This window comes from Manis javanica, chromosome 7 (genome assembly GCF_040802235.1).
Source record: "Manis javanica isolate MJ-LG chromosome 7, MJ_LKY, whole genome shotgun sequence".
Classification (NCBI taxonomy): Eukaryota; Metazoa; Chordata; class Mammalia; order Pholidota; family Manidae; genus Manis; species Manis javanica.
Window position 1 is genome coordinate 45333713 of NC_133162.1, and position 21070 is coordinate 45354782.

At 48.9% G+C, this 21070-nt stretch overlaps 1 protein-coding gene across 4 annotated transcripts in view; it reads left to right on the forward strand.

Moving 5' to 3' along the window:
• The first annotated feature begins 7237 nt into the window (after positions 1 to 7237).
• Positions 7238 to 21070, forward strand: part of LRRC20 (leucine rich repeat containing 20) — a 98695-nt gene continuing 84862 nt past the window's right edge. The window contains exons 1-2 of one of the 4 annotated variants that reach the window (XM_036998929.2): positions 7238 to 7376; positions 12828 to 12972. In XM_036998929.2, the coding sequence (XP_036854824.2) occupies positions 12891 to 12972 (82 nt within the window). In that variant the 5' untranslated portion in view covers positions 7238 to 7376; positions 12828 to 12890. Of the gene's footprint in view, positions 7438 to 12827; positions 12973 to 21070 lie in introns of all 4 variants that reach the window. The other 3 variants (XM_036998931.2, XM_036998928.2, XM_036998930.2) reach the window with 3 other exon arrangements.

Here is a 21070-nt window from a genome sequence, read left to right on the forward strand (position 1 = left end):
CATGCTCATGGTATCTCCCCTGCCAAGTAAGTATGAATCCTGCTTCTCTGTTGGAGAAAGCTTCCATGTGCCACCAAGCCAGCCTCTACCTGAATAGAAACTCCTTTATTTGGGCTGTTGCCCTATGTATCTTTTCATCTGGCTGTTAACTTGTATCCCTTATTAAACTGGTAAACTTAAGTGTTTTCCCAAGTTCTGTGAGCTGCTCCAGCAAATTAATAGAACCCTAAGAGGGAAGTCATTGGAACCTCTAATCTGTAGCCAGGTGGTCAGAAGCACAGGTAACTGCCTGGGGCTTGTGACCAGCATCTGGAGTCAGGGGTAGAGGGTAATCAGGGAGGACAGAGCTCTTAACCTGGGGAATCTGGTGCTGTCTCTGCGAGATAGAGTCAGAATTGAGTTGACTCTCTGACACCCTGCTGGTGTTCAAGAATTGCCTGGTTTTGTGCCTGGCTGGATCCCCTCTCCCACCCCCCACCCCCACGCATTGAAATCGGGTCTGGGAACCTGAAAGGAGTTGTATTACTGCTGTTGTGTGAAAAAAGATACACATACCTCTCACCTATGAGGCTGCAGCTTTAGCTCTAGCCCCAGTCTCTCTCTGGACCTCCTGACCTCTACTTCCAAGATTTGATGGAAAGTTCCAAATGGACATCCCCCTAACCTCCTTCCCAACATACTCTAAATCCTCCTTCTCTTTATTTGCCCCTAGAACAGCATCTTCTCCCGCTCCCTTAATCCCGTACAGGGCACAGCCACGGCCCCCACACCTGACACCTCTCCCACACATTTTCCTCCTCCATCTCCACATTGATTTCCAAGTGCTGCAGAGTCTATCAGAAGTATCTCTTGAATCTGTTCCTTTTCTGTCCCCAGTACAATTACCTATGTCAGGCCCCTGTCTTCCTTACATAGATCATCAAAGGGGCTTTCTTGTGGTCTTTCCATAGTTTAGGGGTTATATATGCAGGCTGTGGATGTAGGCTCCTGAGATTGAAATCTTATTCTACTACTTACTAGCTGTGTGGTCTTTGACAATCTCTTTAACTTCTCTATGCCTTAGTTTCCTCATCTTTAAAATGGAGCTGATTAGTAATTACCTGGGCAAAGGAGGGCTTATCTATACCTGAGAGGTAAGGGGAGGGCCAGTTTTGCTTCTCCTGGAGCAGGAAAGAGAGAAGGGCCCGGACTGCAGTTTGTGAGCAATAAATAAATTTTAAACTTTATTTCTTTCTTTGACTGATTTCAGTTTTCAGAGGTATTTTGCCCCGGGATTTCCTCTCCCCAGACTTATAATTATTATTATCATTATTGTTATTATTCCAAATAATTATATGCTTTCTTCCTTTCTCCCAGAGTATTTCCCTAATCACATAATGCCCTTGCTTAAGGGGTTTCAAAGCTCTCCATTACTCACTGTGGGAGATTGTTGCAGTTATGGTCTGCATATGTTGAGTCTTCCCTGTATCCACACCCTTGGTGTCCTTCCATATTGACTGTGGACCTGGCCATGTTTTAGTTAATGGGTAATAGAAAATTGGTGCCACTAGCAGAGGCTTGAAAAATGCTTCTGCTATGGGCTTGCCTTTTAGCCTGGGCTGCCACCTGGGTAATAAGAGGTCATATGACTTAGAGGCTCCAGTCTGTACCTGCTGAGACCCCTCAACCAGAAGCATGCCTACTGCCAGACACGGGAATGAGGCTGTCCTAGACCGTCCAGCCCCAGGCAGAGGCCCGCTGACTGCAGACATCCGCTAAGCCAGTTCAAATCAGAACTGCCCAGCTGACTTGCAAAATTGTGGGAAAAAAACACTCATTTGTTGTTGTAAGCCACTAAACTTCCAGGAGGTTTGTTGCAAAGCAAATGCTAAGTGAAACACGTAGTAAATCAAGTATCACCTTGTCAGCCTGGCAGTAAGAGCTCTCTCAGTTCAACGTCCTTTTCATGCCATTCCCACGGCTTCCTTACTCCCCTAGCCTCAAAGGTGAACATTCGGTGTTTCCAGGCATGCTTTATGCTTTCTGGCCTGTACACCTTTGCTCAAGCTGAGCAGCTCTGAAAACAGTTTTCCCTTCCCTGCTCCTTTCCCACTTTCACCCTTTTCTTGGTCTTCTATGTCTATTAAAATTCAACCCATCCTTTAAGACTACTCAGGTAGCATATTTTCCTGCAGTTGGCAGGCAAACGGGGAGCAGCCTGTCCTTGAAACTCCTTACTTGGTACTGCTGAACTCATATTTCTGTTTGCTGTAATGTGAGACCTTCCCAAGGTAGGAGCTATATTCTTGGAGGTCCAGGAGCACTGATGTGAGAGAATTATTCCTCTTTCAGTCTCTTTCCATCATTTTGGATTGACCAAGCCACTGGTGTGTCTTTACCATCTCCCTAACCCTTGTTAGTCTGCTTTTATAACAAAGAGAACAGCCCTCAGGAAGTCAACAATACTTTGCTAGAATTTAATAACATAGTTTTGTTTTCTTTACATTTTTTTCCCAGTTTCATAGAGATTTAATTGACTTAGTGTATTTATTTTTAAGGTTACTTTCTATTTATGGCAAGTGATACTAATTTCAATTTACAGTAATGATATAAAATGTCCTTTTAAAATAAACATTTTTAGGTTAAAAATTGAGTCAATTTAAAGGAAAAAGTAAGTAAGTAATAATGTACTGTGCTAGTAAATTGTATTGCTAAGGAAAAAAAGTTCTGATGTATATAGTGTGTGCTTATTTCCATGGTGTAAATTCTCTCACCAAGCCTACTTCCAATACCAAGATGATGCCGCTGAACACTGAGCTGGAAAAAGACATGCAGAATGAGCTGTCTGAGTCAGTACTAAGTTATTCATGCTCACCACTGGGTGGGGCTCAGATATAGCAAATATCAGGAAGTGGTACAGCAATGGCTAAAGATGAAGAAACACTTGATTAAAGTCACCTTTTCTATGAATTGTATTTTCCATAGCAAGGTGCTTGCATCTTAAGGATACTGATTGCTTCTTGTTCATCTTTACAAATCCTGCATTGCTGGAAGGCTGATCATGGTGATTACTACTCACCAGGCTGAAACTTCTGGAAGAGGGACTGGATGAATTGCTCTTCTGCTTAGGAAGACAGTGATTTGGAGTGACAGAACATTCCTGGCTGTTGCTAACTCAGCTCCAGGCAAAGGTGTGGCTCCAGGTGGAGGGCTCTGGGAGGCACAGGATGACGTATGGGGGCTGGCTCACACATGTCAATGGGATTTCATATTTTGTTTCTACCCAAATGTGCTTCTCCCTCAAGGGGTGTATGATAAGGACAAACATGAGAATAGAATGGAAAAGGAAAGATTTAAGACCTTATATTAGTTTGTTGGGGCTACTGTAACAAAGTACCATAAACTGGTGGTTTAACAACAGAAATTAATTGTCGCACAGTTCTGGGGCTAGAAGTCTGAAATCAATGTGTCAGCTGGGATGGTTCCTTCTGAGGGCTGTGAGGGAAGAATCTGCTCCAGGCCTCAGAACTTGGCTTGTAGATGGGCATCTGCTCCCTGTGTCTCATTACACTGTCTTCCCTTTACGTACATTTTTCTGTGTCCTAATTTCTCCTTTTTATAAAGACTCTAGTCGTATTGGATTAGGGCCCACCTATTGACATCATTTTAATTTAATTATCTCTATAATGACCCTATCTCAAAATAAGGTCACAGTCTGAGGTACTGGGAGTTAGGACTCCAACATCTCTTTTTGGGGAGATACAAGTCAACCCACAATGAGTCTTGAGATTGATTCTCAGAATTCTTTGATGAGAAATGATGAGCTCTGTCATAGGAGTTGACTGCTGGCTCTGTTCACTCAATAGTATCCCTTACACAAGTGCTGTGAGAATTTATCTTGCTCAGTGAGGGGTAAACCTTCCCAGAAACAACCAGGTTAACAATTTTGTCATTGCACAAGAGATTTCCTATCTGACAGGCAGCTTGAGAAGCTTTCAAGCACCAGCAGCGGCTGTGTCCAAGCCCTGGCAAACAGCTAGTCCCTCTCTATTTATAGGTGAAGGTTGTATGGCTTCCATCTCAGGTGTCCAGGCTTGGACTAGGTCCAAAGGGGGCCCAGACCTCCAAAAGATGCTCTGGATCTCTTTAGAGGGGCTTATTTGAGGCCAATTGAGCTTCTTCACTGAGAAGCTTCAGCAGGGCTCCCCCTTGCACAGCCCTATCTTCCTGATCCCCTCATTTATTCTGAAACTGAAGGTGACAATGGCTAACTTGTGACTGAAAGACAAAATTTTGCTAATTGTTTGTGTTGAATGAAATCTGTAGTACTGCAATTGAAAATCTTAGCACTGTTCATAAATATTTACTGAGCATCCACTCTATGCTGTATTGTGTGGATATTTATTGAGCACTGCAGAAGATTGCTGAACTAGTCCCAGTTTTCTACCCATCCCCATATCCATATTCCTTGCAATGTAACTGCTGTTCCTGCCATCAGATGGAGTCTACTTCCCTACTCTTAAACCTCTGTTGCACTTACAACTCGGTTTAGTTAATAAAACTGTGAAAGTGATGTAGTGTCAGTTTTGAGCCTAGACCTTGAGAGGCCTTGCACAGTTCCACTCTTGTGCTTGGAGCCCTGCGGCTCCACATGAACCCAACTATGCTAGCCCACTGGTGGATGAAAGACATGTAGCCCAGTTATCTCAGTTCACAGCTAGCCACCCCCCCAGAAGCAGAAGCCTCTGGCTGCCTAGTCACTGATCCCAGATGCGTGAGGGAGTCCAGCTGAGACTAGAATACTTGCCCAGCTGAGCCCAATCTAAAATGCTGACCCATAAAATCATTAAAGAAATAGTTGCTGTTTTAAGCCACTTCTAAGTTTTGGGGTGTTTTCTTATGTAGGGGGAAAAAGTACCCACTGATAGAGCATTTACCAAGTGCCAAGCTCTGATCTATTTGAAATAAGGTAGAGCCTTGGGAGAAAAGACTTGTGCAGAGATGGCATAATAATGGGCATGGTGTAGTAAGTGCTCTGGAGAAGCAAACACACAAGGAACAGAAAAGGTGGCATTTGAGCTGGGGAGTAGTCTTGTGTGTGTTGAGAGGTCCAGGATGAAATTCTTGGGAGAGAGGACTAAGTAAGGTGAGGCATGAATGTGGGATACCCCTGGCTGGGACCATCAGTCAGTGGTATTTACAGACCCCTTACTGTGTATACAGAAGGACTGTACTGGCTATCTCAGGCCTACATATGGCCTAACAGGGGAAAGAAGATATCCAATTGTAGAAACTGGCTAGAAATATACGGTTAATTTTAAGTGAAACAGAGTGAAACTGTGAAGCAAGGTCTGCTTTGTCCAGAATAATAAGGATGTTGGCTTGGGCAGAATGGGCTTCGATCCACTTGTTATTTGTATCTGGCACCTTGTATATATGTGGGAGCAACAGAGTGATAGTGAGGTAAGGGAAAGGTTCCCAGTCTTCCCAGGATGGTGTCAGAAAACATGGCTGCTCAGATGTCCACATCCATGGTAACTCCCTGAGGGCAGGGTCTGTGTCTGGTTCATCTTGATATAATCTAAGACACAGGACCTTGCATACCCTATGCATTCAGTTTCAAAGACTCTTTTTGGAGATGTTTCTCATCATCTTCCCTTTATTCCGACTTACCCATTGTATTCATTTCCTAGGGCTGTTGTAACAAACTGCCACAAACTAGGTGGCTTAAAACAAGAGAAATTTATTCTCTTATAGTTCTGGAAGCTCAAAGTCCAAAAGCAAGGTGTCTATCGAGTTGGTTTCTTTTTGGAGGCCCCAAGAATCCATTTCTTGCCTCTTCCAAGCTTCTGGTCCTTGCCCACAATCCTTATAGTTCCTTGGCTTCTAGACTCATCACTCCAGTCTCTGCCTCTGCCTTCACCTGGCCTTCTTCTTGTGTGTGTATGTTTCTTTTCTGTTGTTACAAGACCACCAGCCATCCTTTACTCCAGCATGACCTTGCCTTAATTAATTCTGTTTGCATGGACCCTGTGGATAAAATGAAGGTTCCTGTGGCCAGGATTCTCACCTGGCCCTGGTTGGCTAGCTCACTGCACACATGTGGGCAATATGTCATTATTGACTCTATATAAAGAGCCCTGCCCAGTGCTCTGAGTGACATGGTGGCAGGGCTGCAACGCTGCAGGAGAGCAGAGCAGAGGCTGGAGTGGTGGCAGCAGCACCAAGGACAGAGTCCCAGAGGGTGGCTGTGTAATCAGAGAGGCCCAGATGCAGAGCCCGGCTTGCTGCATGCAGACTTGTTCTGAGTGGACAGGATTTTAGTGATTGACCTGCCACTGTGGGAATAAAGTTGGGTAAAAAGAACGTTCTACTGTCATTACTTTGGTCACATTGAATCCATAGTGAACTTGCCTGGGGCTGAAACCCATTGGCAAGACAGACCCTATTTCCAAATAAGGTCTGCATGAGATACTGGGAGTTAAGACTACAAATATCATTTTTGGGGAGATGCAAGTCAACCCATAACACCCATCAAGACCCAGGGGAATGTGTGTTCCTTACCTGACTGCCTCAGTCCTCAGGGGCAGAATTAAATCTTCAGGACTCCCACGTAGGGCATTTGACTATCCATCCTCACTGGATGAAGTCTGGAGCTTCATCTCTTTCCTGTTTTCCATAAAGCTGAGTAAAGTGTATGGTGAGTGCTCCATAAATGAAGGCCTGTGGAGCAGCTCTTTCCCTCAGCTGTCATGCAGAGCACTGCACTAAACACTTCAGCTATTAATCCTCACCATGACCCTGTGAAGTAGGTATTCACATATTTTAATCCGTATTTTATAGAAGAGAACATTGGGATATAGAGAGATAAAGTAACTTTGTATAGTCAGAATTATTGTCTCTAAACACCTGTAGGGACAACCTGAAGCCGTCACATGAAAAGTTTCCTATTTCCCATCTAGGCGTTTTTCAAAGTGCACCTGATCTGCTAATTCATCTCCATTCCCTTTATAAAAATAAATCTGGAGCCTCAGCCCTATTGATCCCGGGAACTGTGGTACGTTCCTGTCCACACCCCCGCCTTCCCAAGCGTTTTCCCTCCAGAAGGCCCTCACAAAGCGGAGCCACCATGCCCACGAGAGCGCGCGGGCTACCTTCCCGTGCGCGCCGCGGCCTGGCGCGGCGCTGGGACTCGCGCGTTGATTGGTTGCCCGCGGGATATGCTCCCGCCCCGGCGCCTATTCTGGGGCGGCAATTGGCCGAGTGGCCGTGCGCGCCGAGCCCAGCCCCGCGCGCACCCTCTCTGCAGGCTCCAGCGCGCTGAGGTTGCATGGGGCGCCGCCGGCGGCCGAGGGAGCGTGACTGCGCTGCGCAGGGCGCTAGGAGGCATTGTAGCCGTAAGTGGAGCAGCAAGCGGCCCGGAATGGGACCCCACGCTTCGTGCACCGCAAAGTAAATGTACTCTGAGGCTAAACCCTGGAGTGGCTGGGGGAGAGAGGGAGAGAAGTGTCCCGGTTTCTGCAGTGTACCCTCCCCTCCCCCAGGTCACCCGGTGGAAAGAGCAGCGGTGCATCAGCTGCCGCTTATGCTGTGCGAAGGGGCCAGGCGCCGCGCCGGCTCTTGCTTGCACAGTGCGGCGATCCCGGCTGGGTTCGGGGAGTGGGCGCAGTGGTGCCAGAGAATAGGAATCCCCGGGAAGAGGTCCCGGGAGGGACTCCATCCCCGCGGGAGGCGCCCCAGCTAGGAAAAGGTTTTGTTTATTTCTTTCCTGAGGCAACGCATTCTGGGTTTGCTTCCGCTCTGAGGAGCTGCGGAAGCGTACGTCTCCTCCTCTGGGAAGCGCGGAAGTCCCTGGACCTTTGAGATCACCAGCGTTTTCCCCTCTGCCGGCTTTATTCAACCCAATCCCCGCCTTCCCGGCCAGCAGAAGGCAAAGGACGAGGAGCCATTGACTGTGGGTGCTGGGGGTGGGTTAGATGGGTGAGGCTAGGCGCAGGGACCCTGGCCGGGCCACGGCTCTCAGTCCTGGGAGGCGCAACCCTGAGATGCCTAGATGCCTGTAGCGGAGGGTGCGTGGGGCGCTGCAAACCCCAAGGCTCAAGAACAAGGCGCCAGCCGGTCCCTGTGGGCTTCTTTCCTTTGGGTGGAAAAGTGGGTCAACTCTTTTCAGGGCTTTCGGTGCTACTTGGGTCTGATCCAGCCTGTAGCCTCTCACCTCCCCACGTGCTCCCCCGCTTGCGTGGCCCAGAGGACCCGCTGGAGCCAGCCGTGGGGGAGCTTGCACACATGGCTCAGAACGCTCGAGTTGCCCTAAGGAACAGCTGCCAAGCTCTAAAGTTCCCAAGTGACCACACCAGTAACTAAATATAGGAACAGCTGGTGTGGACGGGGTGTTGCAGCAGCTCCCTTGCACAGATAGATCTCAGACCTCCAGATAAGGTAGAGTTCTCATTGGTGAGGGCAGGAGCCAGGGCAGGGGGATATGGACAGGGTTTAAGCAAAAACTGTTCCTCCTGCAGCCCTGTAAGCAGATAATATCGGGTTACAGATACAGGATGCCGGTATTAATAGCTCCCACAAAGCAGGACAACTTTTTTTCTCGCATGCACTTTATTATGTCCCAACTTATGTCTGTATCTGTTTAATCACCTATTGGTAATGCCTTATTGTAGGAAGCACTTAAGAGTTTGCAAGAACCTGTCTCAAAAGTTATATATCATTTACTTCTCAAAACAACCCAGTGAGGAAGGTGGAATTTCCATTTTACAGATGGGGCTAATTACGACACTTTCCAAACTGGTTGGATTAGGTTGCTGTCCTCAAAACACTCCATAGCTCCTTGTGGAGAACAGAGGTCAGACTTATGGGAGGGCCTTCAAGCCCCCTGCCCCAATAATCTGGGGACGGACTGGCTCTCTGTCTCCCTCCTCTCATCTCTTTGGGTACCTCTGCTCAGACCCTGTCTCTCTTCCTTTTTCCCAGCTGTGTCATATGCCTACATGGCAGAAAATACATGTTCCTTGGGTCTGGCGTGGAGGCCCTACTAATATCTGGCTCATTCTTCCTCTTGTCACTGAGTCTTTCTTATCCAGTGGGAGGCTCATCTGGCCATGTTCTGTCTCTGTACCTTTATTCTCCCAGTGTAGACCTTCTAGAGGATGTTTGTTAGATTTAAACAGTTCTTGGGATCCTGTTGCCAACTCTGGCAAAAGGAAATTGGGATGTATGGAGAAGGATGTGGTGCTGAGACAGCACAGGTTTGAACCCTGTGCGGAAGGGGCTCAAGGATTTGGAGCTCTTACCTTGAAATTTTCTAAGGTTCCCCCTGCAGTCCCTTTGGGACACTCTCTGGCTTTCTTTTACTCCCACCCCTGCCTGGGGGGTTGACCAGATGCTTCAAGGAGCACAAAACTTGAGCCTCTGGGGTTATCTGGGGTTAATCTGGTTCTGAGAGGGCTGCCTTGCATGTTGATTGCTCCCACCGGCCAGTGTGCTGTTTCTTTCATGGGATTGCGCAAGGTTGGGCAGCCAGGATGGTGTTGACACACCAACTTTGGTTGACTGAAATTGTTTATATAGACGGGGGCCCCTCACAGCCTAGGGACAGCCTTTGCATCCTCTGTCACTTATGTGTGAGTTGGACAGTGTTCTCTTTTTCTCAAAAACAGTTTAAAACAAAAGAAAAGGGCAGGGTGGGGGGGGAAGAAAAGAAGGGCAGCTTAATTTTTTTCTTCTCTCCCCCTACCTCCTTTCTGTCTGAGCCCCTGTTATATGCTAAATAAATTTTTGCTATTGTTTTGTCAAAGAGGCCCAGTGTTGGGTTGAGGCTGAGAGTTGCAATCAGTGAAGTCAGACAGGTTTGTAAGCACCCTTTTAGAGATCCACTCCAGACTCCTGTCATCCCAAGTTTTTCCTTCCCTCAGTTCTGGGGTCTGATTACCTCACCTTGGGCCTTATACCACATGTGGCTCTGCCACCCTCCCATCTCACAGCCTTGCCTGTGCCAAAGAGTGACAGGCCTTTGTCATCTGACCTGGGAGAGACACTGTCAGCTGCACTTTGTGAAGGAATCCTTCCTTGTAGAGGGGAGAGGAAGTATTAGGTGAAGGGGGACGTGGTTTCCAAGACACTTAGCAGGAGCCTCTTGGGGGGGTCTAGGGCACATCTGTGTTGTACCCAGAGCATTCTCAGGAATGTAAGAGGCCCCTCCTTCTAGTGACTTGCTCTGACACACAGACTTTACAGGTTGTTCTTTTCCCTGCTTTGATGTCCATTCTGTGACCCATGCTGTAGGCTGTTTGAGCTTGCTACCAGGGGGTGAGGTTTCAGTTTGACTACTTTTCATCAGTGGGCTCAATGGCAGAAGGCACCACTGCCCCCACCTGGTGACAGCTAGCAGAATTGCAGGCATGGTGCCTGATTGAAAGTCATCACCCACCCACTGTTAGCACAGACCCTGCTTGGGTCATTTGGAGATTTACCTTCCCTTTCTCCTCTGCTGTGAGGCCACGATTGCCTCAGTGATGTTCCCTAGAAAGCTCTCTCTCATCCGAATTCAAGTCAAAGCTATTTCCTATTTTCCTCTCTTCATTCTTATGCCCTGTATCTAATAACTGCTCAATGTATGTTTGTGATTTTTTATGATAAATATTGGAAATAGGGAAGGGAGGGAGTATGGTAGGAAGAATTCTAGGCTGGGAGTTAGGAAACCTCAGTTTTTTGTTTCCATCTGGCTGATTTACTTCCCCTCTTGGGTCCTCAGTTTTCCCATTCATAAGGGGTTAGACTAAGTCACGAAGATTCCAGCAACATTGCTGGGACTTGGTCTTCTGAGCCATGTGGTGAAGCTGTAGGGTCCAGTTTGTCATGGTCCTCACTGTCCAGCCCAGACTGTCCTACCCTGGCCCACCTTATGCAAGTTGCCTGCCTGGCATCATTAGGCATTTGAATTTATGACCCTTCTCATTTAGACAGTAATCTTAGAGATTTTCTGTAAGAGTCAATTGACCTATATTTAGGTTTGAAACCCAAATGATCCTCATCCTAACCATTGGGAGATACTAACTAAGCATCTGTGTTCAGTGTGGTATAAAGTGCAGGGAAAATCAAGAGTATAGACGTGCTTCCTGCCCCAAGCTGCCCGTAGGCCAATTGGGGAGACAAATAATGTGTATTAAAAGAAAGCTCATAAACAACCCAAGGGACTTGTGCTAAGGCATTACGTGCTGCTAAGATTCGCAGGGAGCAGAGAACACCGAGGGCTGGGGCAATGAAGGAAGACTTCCTGGAGGTGGAGAGATGGAAATCCTGCTCATTCTTCAAAGATGAGTTCCACTGACTCAAAGTCACATGGGTACTAAACTGGGATTAGATGCCAGCATCATGTCTGCACATGCACTGTTTTATCTCCTTGACTAGCGTTTGTTGAGTACCTACGTGTCCTGGGCCCTGGCCTAGAAAGGTGTAGATATTTTGTTCAATCCTCGAATGAACTCAGCCAGACAAGCGTTATCAGATCTCCTACTCTGATGAACAAACTGTGACTCAGAGTAGTAGAATGTTTCTCAAGGCTTCTTAGCTAATAAATGGCTGAGTTGGGCAATAGGCCTATCTTCAAAAAACAGTCTTCCCTCTGCACAGTGTGTCTCAAACCTTCAGGGTCAGGTTGCTTAGTGGAATACACACACATACCGAATTCACCACTGCCTGTTCCTAAGCAGCTGGGTGGGCTTGGCCAGCTCCAGCTCTGCCTTGCCTGACCCTTGTGTCCAGTGAGTGTAGGTGGGCTTTTTCTTGATGTCTGTTAGCAGCTCTGAGCACTACTGTCACCCCCTTCTCTCTGGCCTTCCCATTATTCTGCCTTTGACCCTCAAAGTGTGTTCATCAGAGCTTGAGCTGTCTGTGCATCTGGGATTGGGATCCAGGGAGGAGGAAGGGCCTGACCGCGGCCTCAAGTTGGCTGTCGCCGGTGGTGCGGGTGACCTCTGTAGTGAGCAGTGGATGTGGAGCTGGGCGGGCCGGATTACTGCTATTTACTCGCTTTGTCCTTGGTCAGGTCATTTAGTTCCTCTCTGTGCCTCAGTTTCCTGCTCTGTAATAAACAGGAGTTGGAGATGTTTCTAGAGTCCTTTATGTCTTTAACACCTCATAATTTTGTTGGTATTCCTCACCCTTCCATAAGCCTCTTCTCCCCCAGTGATCCAATTTCCCTCCTCTCATTTCCCTCCCCGACTCCACTTTTCTCTCCCGGTCTTGCAGATAAACTAAGCATCTGGCTGATAATCAGGTCTGCAGGCTAAAACTCCACTTCCCATCCATGTTGATACAGAAGGGAATTCTTAGAGACTATCTACTAGCCAGACTGTGAGCTCTGACCTGGCAGGGCTGTGTTTCACTTATCTTTGTGTCCCCCCTTCTGGGCATGCAGGAGGATGAGATGGCAAAGGTGGGTAAGATGAACAGGGTGCCAACCAGAGACTGTGGGATGGAGTGACAAGTGCCCCCCCTGCAGTTGGCTATGCCCCACCTCCTCCCCACTGCTCCACCTGTTAAGTGAGTCATAGGCCAGTGCACACCTGAGTTAGGCCCCGGCCCCATGTCTGGTGAGGTCACGCATGTCAATCGTCCTGGTAAACCAGGAGAGCTGGGCTGCCTCCACCCTCTGATGGGCAGATCAGCTGCTCCGAAGGCTGAGCCGGTTGTGGCCTGGGCTCTGGGCCACTCAGGAGGAGGTGAGTGGCCTAGGCCCTCCCTGCAGCCTTCCTGCAGCCTGGGTCCCCAGGAGGGTGGATTCAGGGGTGTGGCCCAGGCTGGTGGGCGGGTGCTTCATGGTTTTGTGTCTTCCCCAGGTTCAGGCTCCCCTGTGAGCAGCAGACCAGCCCCGTGGCTGGCAACAGGACACCCACGTCTGCATGCTGAAGAAGATGGGTGAGGCTGTGGCCAGAGTTGCAAGGAAGGTCAATGAGACAGTGGAGAGTGGCTCTGACACGCTGGGTGAGTGAGGGCAGGGCTTTTCTAACTGCCCTGTAAGTGGTTTGTGAAATATGTTTAGAAATGTAATAGTAAGGAAAGATAAAAGAGACCATATTAGACTGTGCCCTTCATCATGAGAAGCGTTACATGGAACTTCCATTGCAGCTGTGTTTAGTTTGTGTATTCCGGGTCCCAGTGTAAGACATAGTTCCTGCTCTGAATTACACAGAGGTTTGAAAAACACTGAGTGGCGGTTACATCTGCTGGGAGCCTGTCTGCCAGCCCTGGGACTGCTGATGACTCTGGGTATGTTTGTGTCCTTGGACCAGGTGCTGAGTAGCCCTGTGCCCCAGGACCTGTACAGGTGCCTCAAGAGTGTGAATTACTGAATCTTCACAACCTCACTGGCAGATGATATCACCAGGCATGACTGGTCTACAGATGAGGAGGAAATGGAGGGTTGAAGGCAAAGTGGGTTTTTCCAAGGATATCCAGCCAGTGGGTCCCTTTTCATTCTACTGTTTAAGCCTGGTCTTTGGCATATGGAGAGGAACTCACAGGCGGTGGGCATGATGTGCCTGTGTGTGTCTGTGTCTGTCTGTCTCACAAAGGAACATTTCTGTGGAGGTTACTGCCTGAGCAAAGACCCAGAGACTGGACAGGTAGAGCATTTCTGCAAGCAGTCATTGGTCAGGTGTATCTGAGGCTCCTGGGGCAAGGGATAGTAGCCCAGAAAGTAGAGGACACTCGGCCTTCAAGATAAGCTTGTTTGCCACCTCTTCCAGGAAGCCCTCAGCCCTATCCCATCCAGCCTTTGCTCCCTTTCTCCTCTAGTATCCATTTAGTTTGTATATACCGGGTCCCACGGTAAGACATATTTCTTACTCTGAGTCACACAGAGGTTTGAAAAACACTGAGTGTCCCTAGAAGGCAGGGAACCTGTGATCCTTGGCCCCCTATCCCCGCAAGAGCCAGAGCAGTGTCAGGCACTTTGTAAGCACTTAGAGGTATTTGCTGAACTGAGCTAAAGTGAGAGCAGCATCTCTTCTGTCAGCAAACAAACTTGAAGGTTGTCACTAGTTTGGGAGGGAAGTCTCTGGGGGGAGCCTTCAGCCAGAAGCTGATGGTCATGGGCCCTCAGTGAGGAATCTTGGAATCCTGTGGTGGTCACTGATATAGTTGTACTTACCCTAGCATTCAAGGCTGTCCACACTAATATGGCCTGGATTTGAATCCCCACTCTGCCACTTACTAGCCTGCTACCTTAGCAGGTTGCTTAACCTCTGAACCTTGGTTTCATCATCTATGAAATGGGGATGGTAACTGTGCCTGTCATCAAGATAGTTAGTAATAATTATAATGTCTGTAAGGTGCTTGGCATGTAGATAGCTGAATAAATGACAGCTATTATTATTTTTTGTTTTTCCTTCCTGCCTTTTACTATGTTGTTTATGGCTGGATCTGCAATTAGGTGCCTAGGTTGCAAACTACTTGATTAGGGTTGAAGGAGAAAAGACAGCTATTATTTTTTATGTTTTCTCATCTCCCAGGGCTGGAGGTGGGGCCTAAGTCCCTCCCTCCCCCACCATGCACACATCTTCTCCAGCTGTCAGCCAGCCGCCTGTCTTCACATTGCTTTCAAGTGGGAAGTTGAATGCAAATCAACAAATTTCTGCAGGCTATAACCTGTTTCTACCTTAAAATGTCTCAGTGGCATATGCAGCTCAGTCTAAGTGAGACGTGTGAAGAGGGCAGGGGGGCAGGGGCAGCCGATGGCAAAGCGGAGTTCTGACCTTCCGGGGGAGGTGCTTAGTGAGGAGGGGTATCACCAGCAGAGGTGGACCTGTCCGCAGTCAGGAGAGGCTGCTGCAGAGGTGCTGCTGTGGTGTGGGGAGGTGATGAAGGATGCCACCCGCAGGTGGAGAGCCAGGAAGGCCATGTTGAGTCTAGGCTTCCATGTCGGGGAGCAGAGAGTGCGACTCAGTTGCCTTTGCAGGCCAGGTGGGGATGTCTGAACTGAAGAGTGGCCGTCCGCCTGGGTGAAGTGTGCCTAGGGTAGGGCGTGCTGGGACCCGCTCCTCTGCTCTGCCTGCCACCTCCCTGCTGGAACGCTGACTGTCTGGCACCAGAGCCTGGGCCCTTTCCCCAACCACGCTTTCCTGGGGTAGGAAGCAGCTGGTTTCTGATTACCAAGGTTGTGAGCACAGCAAAGCTCTAGTCAACTTTTGAGAGGAGTTAAGCACTTTAACCCTGGTGGTCTTGACCACAGCTCACATGGAGGTGAAAGTTTAGAGGTAAAAGCGTGAACTTTAAAGTTAGGGCTGACCTGTAGGGGGCCTTTTAACCTCTTCATGCCCAGCGAGGAAGCAAAGTGCCAGACCAGGCTTAGAGGAGGACCTACCCCATCACTCTGGCCCTTTGTCAAGTGGAGCTTATCAAGCTCACGCAAACTGAGGGATCTGGGGTCTAAGCAGTCAGCACGGTGTGTGCTGCACGGTGTTGGGGGACTCCCAAGGGTATGTGCAGTAGAGTTCTGGACTGGAGACTAGCCCACCCATGTGAAATAAAGACCAGTGATGACTAGGGCTCCATGCTAGGCTGTCAGATGGACCATAGGTGGTCATAAATCAGAGGTGGGAGATGTTGTTGGCTGTTGAACTAATCCAGGAAGGCTTTCTGGAGGAATTGGGAACTGAAGTGGATCTTGAAAGATAGATCAAGTAACTCAGTATGGTTTTCATGTAAAATAGTAAACCATCTGAAGCTAAAAAACTTGGACCAGAAAATTGCTTTAATGAATTTTGTTATAGCTATATAATGCAAGGAATGTAGCTGTTCACAGTAATGCATAACATTTCCTTATATGCTCGAATGAAGACTGGCTGGCAAATTCTCATATATAATGTGAAGTGAAAAAAACAAGAATTTCAAACTATATAGACAGTAAGATGCCAGTTATGTTAAGCAGGTCTACACATGGAAAAAACTGGAAGGAAATAAACCAGCATCTACTATTCTGCCTTTTCTGAGTGTTCTGTGATGAACATGTTACTCTTATAAGCAGAGAAGAGTAGATTTCAGGGAAGGACCACCTGCCACTACAGAAGCCCACTTGCCAGCAACAGATGAGACTTACGGGGATAGCTCCTCCTCTAAGCCCCTGCCCCTGGGTGTGCAGTGGGCCTCCCTGGGCTCCCCTCCCTGCCTCCCTGTGTACAGGCCCCAGGGATGCAGGCATGATGGATGGCTGCTCCAGAGCCGCAGGTATCTGGCTGCAGAGTGGGAGATCCCTGAGAGACTGGGCTGGAAGAGCTCAGTTACTTGTCTCAGCTTACTTGGGTGGTGACGCAGGTAAGCATCACATGCACTCCCCTGGGTGCTCTTGGGTGCACTCTGGAGACAGGCTTGCTGCTCCCACAACCTGAGCTTTGGTTCCCAGCCCTTGGCGCCCCACTCCAAGCCCCTTCATCCCCTGAGAAGTGGGTTCCTTTCCACCTGGTCCTTAGTCTGCCCCCAAGCTTGAGGTGAAGATAGATCGATCAAGTAACTCAATATGGTTTTCATGTAAAATAGCAAACAGTGTGAAGCAACCTAAAAAACCTGGACCAGAAAATTGCTTTAGTGAATTTTGTTATAGCTACATGATGTCACTTACGCAGCTATTCACAGTGATGCGTGACATTTCATTGTATGCTTGAATGAAGATACATTTTCCGCCAGCCTCTTGCCCTTCTTCAGCATCATCTTCTATACTTTTTGAATGAGTTTTCAAAGAGTCAGGAACTCTGCATCAGACTCCCTCTCCTCTCCATCCACCCCGTGTTTCCCCAAGTTGTTCTTTCTCTTTGTGAAAGCCTCATACCCATCTGGGGCTCCCAGGAGCCTCTGTCTGACCATACCTTTCCCTCTGGCCAGTAGACCATCCAGCCAGGCCTCTCTGAATCCCACTCTTCTCCAGGGGAGAGGCTCTCAAGTCTTGGAGAATGACTTTTAAAAACTGATCCTAATTGAAGAGGAGCAGGATTTGTAAGGCCTGGGAGAGTGTGGGATGGAGGGCAAAGCTGGCTGGCACAGAGGCCTGGGCAAAGGTGGGAAGAAGGAAAGCCCAAGGCAAGCTGGGAAGGAAAGAAGCCAGTGTTTATCTGGGGCTGGTGGTGTGTCAGGCTGCTGTGCTGGGCACGGAGGTTTGTGATCTCTTCATTCTTTCTATATAGTCATGTACTTCCTGGCTGAGGAGGGGTCCAAGTCTGCTGTCCATGTTGACTCTTGCTAACAGTGGATTGTTCCAGGTGGACTTTATGTAATTTTAGGCCCTGCCCCCTCGCTTGGAGCCTTACCTGCTGACCCTGGGTTGAGGGTGTATGTCCTCCAGAGGGCTTGTGTTTGCTTTGAGCAGCTGCCTGAACGTGACCAGCTGAGAAACATGTTTTTAGTTAATTTCTCAGCCTTAGTTCCAGTTTCCCTTGGACTTTAAGGGAAGTGAATATTCAGATCCCAGACCTAAGTAAGGGCAGGCCTGATTTAGAGTCTTTAGGGAGATTTTGTTTATTTTTTAAGCCAGTGCCCAGGCAGAGACAGAACAGCTCTCTAATTACCAAAAAGTGGGTTTTATCCCTAGTTCTCTCACTAAAGGTAGTCCTTCAAAATAAATCCCAGCTTTCTGTAGGGTTCTCAGCTTCAGCTTCCTACCTCAAGCAGGCCCAGAGCTGGGTTTCTGATCCCTCTTGGCCTTTACACCTGACGCCCCTGGTTACCCAGACTGTCACATCAGCTCAGCCAGAAAAGTATCAGAACCTGCCAGCACTCTGTCTTCAAAACTCCTCTCTATTTTTTACTCCAAGGGCTTGTGTTTATTAAATACCAAGCACCATTGTCAGCACTTTACTGGTTTTGACTCATTTAATCCTCACAACAACTTGATGACAGAGGTGATACTAATAACATCCTCATTTTACAGATGAAGGAACTGGGGCATGGAACTTTTTTATCCAGCGTTTCTAAGTGCTTTGAGCACGGGGGTATTCAGCTGTCTCTTGCTGTATTGAAGTAGGAGTTTTGATGTAGGAGTTTTTCCATTTTATAGATGCTGGAGCTAAGACCTGAGGATGGGAGAGACTTGCTGGTGACACAGCTGTTATGAGGTGGAGCTCAGCTCTATGAACCCTGTGTGCCCTACCACCCTGTTGAATCTCAGTGTGAGCATGGTGATCCCTGTGTGACCTGAATGACTCTTCCCTGCCTTGAATTTTGAGAGCCATTGGTGTATGATTTACAGTCTGGAGCTTCCTTCTCCTGGTGGGTTTTGGGGAGCTGGGCAGGGAGGTGTGTTATCTGGGTAGGCCTTTGAATGTGTGTATGTGTGTGTGTGTATGTGACAGACAGAAAGAATGAATGAATGAGAACATGGATATGATCCACCCCCAGGGAACTGAGCATCCAGGTTGGGAGCTTTGAGATAATTAAGTCAGGAGACCAAGGCTAGAGAGCAGGCACATGAACCCCCACTTCCCTTCCATGCTTATCTGCCCTTGGCCAAGTGTTTTTCTCCTGTACTCACCAGCAGATGGCGCCGTGTCACCAGGTGACAGGTTACTGAACCCACCAGGCTATTGATGGGTGAATGCCAGGTTCTGACCTGGGCTTCAGCTCCCAGCCCAGCTCCAGTCCTATATTTACATCCTCAGCTGATTCGCACAGGGATCTGGTTTTTCAGCTTCTTTCTTGAGCAAGGGTACTCAGGAAGTGCAGTACTCATGAAGCACTTAGTATATACTCCCCAAATCAGAGTAACATCTTCCTTTGGGTCAGACACTGCCGCTGGCTGTTTTTTCAACACACATTAACATCTACTGTGTGTACACCACCTGGAGGACCCAAATGCCCCAGGAGGGCCGGTCTGGTGGGGGAGGCAGGTGCACACTCACATACTTGGGCCCTCACCCACATATCCTGTGGGAGGGAAGCAGCCAGGGGCTGTGGTGGGAGCAGTTTTCTTGGCCTGAAGAGGGGCTGCTCCTAGCTCAGAGCCCAGGAGACTAGTGCTGGTAGGAGTGGTGGGTGAGTGTTTTCCTGCAGTATCCCCTGACCTGGACAGTCCTGAGGGTCAGCCGGGCGCAGGTCAGCTCTGTAGGTGTGGAGGAGGAGTAGGCCTCAGAGGGCAGCCCTCAGCCTGCCCTGACCTGTCTGCTGTCCATGAGGACTGGAAGCCTCAGATCTGCCATCCTCAGCTTCCTGCTTCTCAGCTGGGGGAGCAGGCTGGGAGGGTACCAGTTGGGGAGGGGGACAGCGGGACCCATTGCACAGGCCCCTGCTGCTCTCCTAACTCTGCTTCCTACCCAGCATGACGTGAGAGGGTGACTAGGAACCTTCTTCCTGAAACTCTGTCTCTAGACACGGTGTCTCTGGATGGGGGTCCTGCGGAGCTAAGGGCTGACCTTCATCTTTTCTTCTACACCCCTCAGCAGAGCACTTTTTCCCTTGAGGGCCCAGTGCTATTTGAAGTGCAGGCTTTGTAGCCCTAGGTTTCTAGGTGCTGCTCAGTCTTGGCACTGTTGATTTCGGGGGTCGGATAATCCTTTGCTGGAGGGCTTTCTGCACGGTAGATGTTTATCGGCATCCCCAGCCTCTGCCCGCTAGTGCTACTGGCTGCTGCTCTTCTCCCAGTTGTGATGACCAAATCTATCTCCCGGCACTACATACAAAGTGTCTCCTGGGGCCAGAGTTGCCCCCACTGAGACCCAGCGCTCTGGGAGGTGTGCCTGGAGTTGTTGAGCCCACTGTGGTGCGGTCAGCTCTGCCAGGGCAGGACGGGCGCTGAGTGGAGTTTGGTTGGTGAGCTGAGAAGAGGATGGGAGTTTGTTTTGTGGGAAGGGCTATCCAGGAATCAGGAAGCTGAGGTTCTGGACTTCACCCTAACCACACCTGTGGGGCTGGCTTCCTGTCTATAAAATATGGGGCTCTAGTCTTGACCTTTAAAATTTTTCTCTGTGTTAAGCCCTCATTGACTTCCCCTTGCATAGAGAGTAAAAGTCAAGCTTGTACCACAAAGCTGGGGATGACTGACATCTGCCAACTTTTTCCACTGCTGTTTGAACCACTTGTTTGGGGCTTCCCTCATTGCATCCAGCCAGACTGGCCACCTTTCAGTTCCTTGAACTACTAAGCCCTTTCCTACCTCAGGGCCTTTGCACATGCTGCTCCCACTATCTGGATGCTCTTCCTTGTTCTTCATATGGCTGGGCCCTTCTCCTATGTTAAGGTTAAGTCTAAATGTTTCTTCTTTAGGGAGGCCTCCCTGGCCTTTTCTAAGCAGCTTTCAGCCAGTTGTTTTCTTAAAAAAAAAAAAAAGCTGTGAAAATTTATGCACACATAGGAAAGTCTATAAAACCATTCACACTTAGTTCTGCAGGTATTTATAAAACAAGTATTCATGTAGCTGTCATCCAGTTCTAGACAGGAACATCACTAGGACCTCCAGAAGTCTCTGCCGCCCCCAGAGGTTGCCACTGTCTTAACTGTTGAGGTGAACCTTTCCTTGCTTTGCTTTAGTTTGGTCTTGCTGTCCTGTAGTTTTCCTGGCCCTTGGGTTCTGGAGTGAGCAGGGTGTGGGGGATCAGGAGTCTTGCGCAGGCAGGATGTGCCAGTGCAGAGAAATGGGGAGGTGGTGTGTGAGGGTTTTATTCAGATGCAAATAACCTTTGGAAAGAAAAATCCACACCGCGGCTTGTGGCGCAGAAGCACAGGGCCTGACACTGGTGTGCTCTTCTTATTCCAAGGTGAGCGACTGGTGTCGGTGCTCCCAGGGCCCTTCTGAACTGGCTCAGAGAAGTGGACATGGAGGATGGGTGCAGGTGGGTGGGGCTGAACCGTGGATAAAGTGAAGGTTCCTGTGGCCAGGATTCTCACCTGGCCCTGATTGGCTAGCTCACTACACATGTGTGGGCAGTACATTGCTATTGACTCTATATAAAGAGCTCTGCCCAGTGCTCTGCGTGACACAGTGGCAGGGCTACAGGGCTGCATGGCTGCACAGCTGCAGGAGAACAGAGACTGGAGTGGTGGCAGTGCCAAGGACAGAGACTGAGATGGCTGTGGGGGCAGAGAGGCCCAGAGGCAGAGA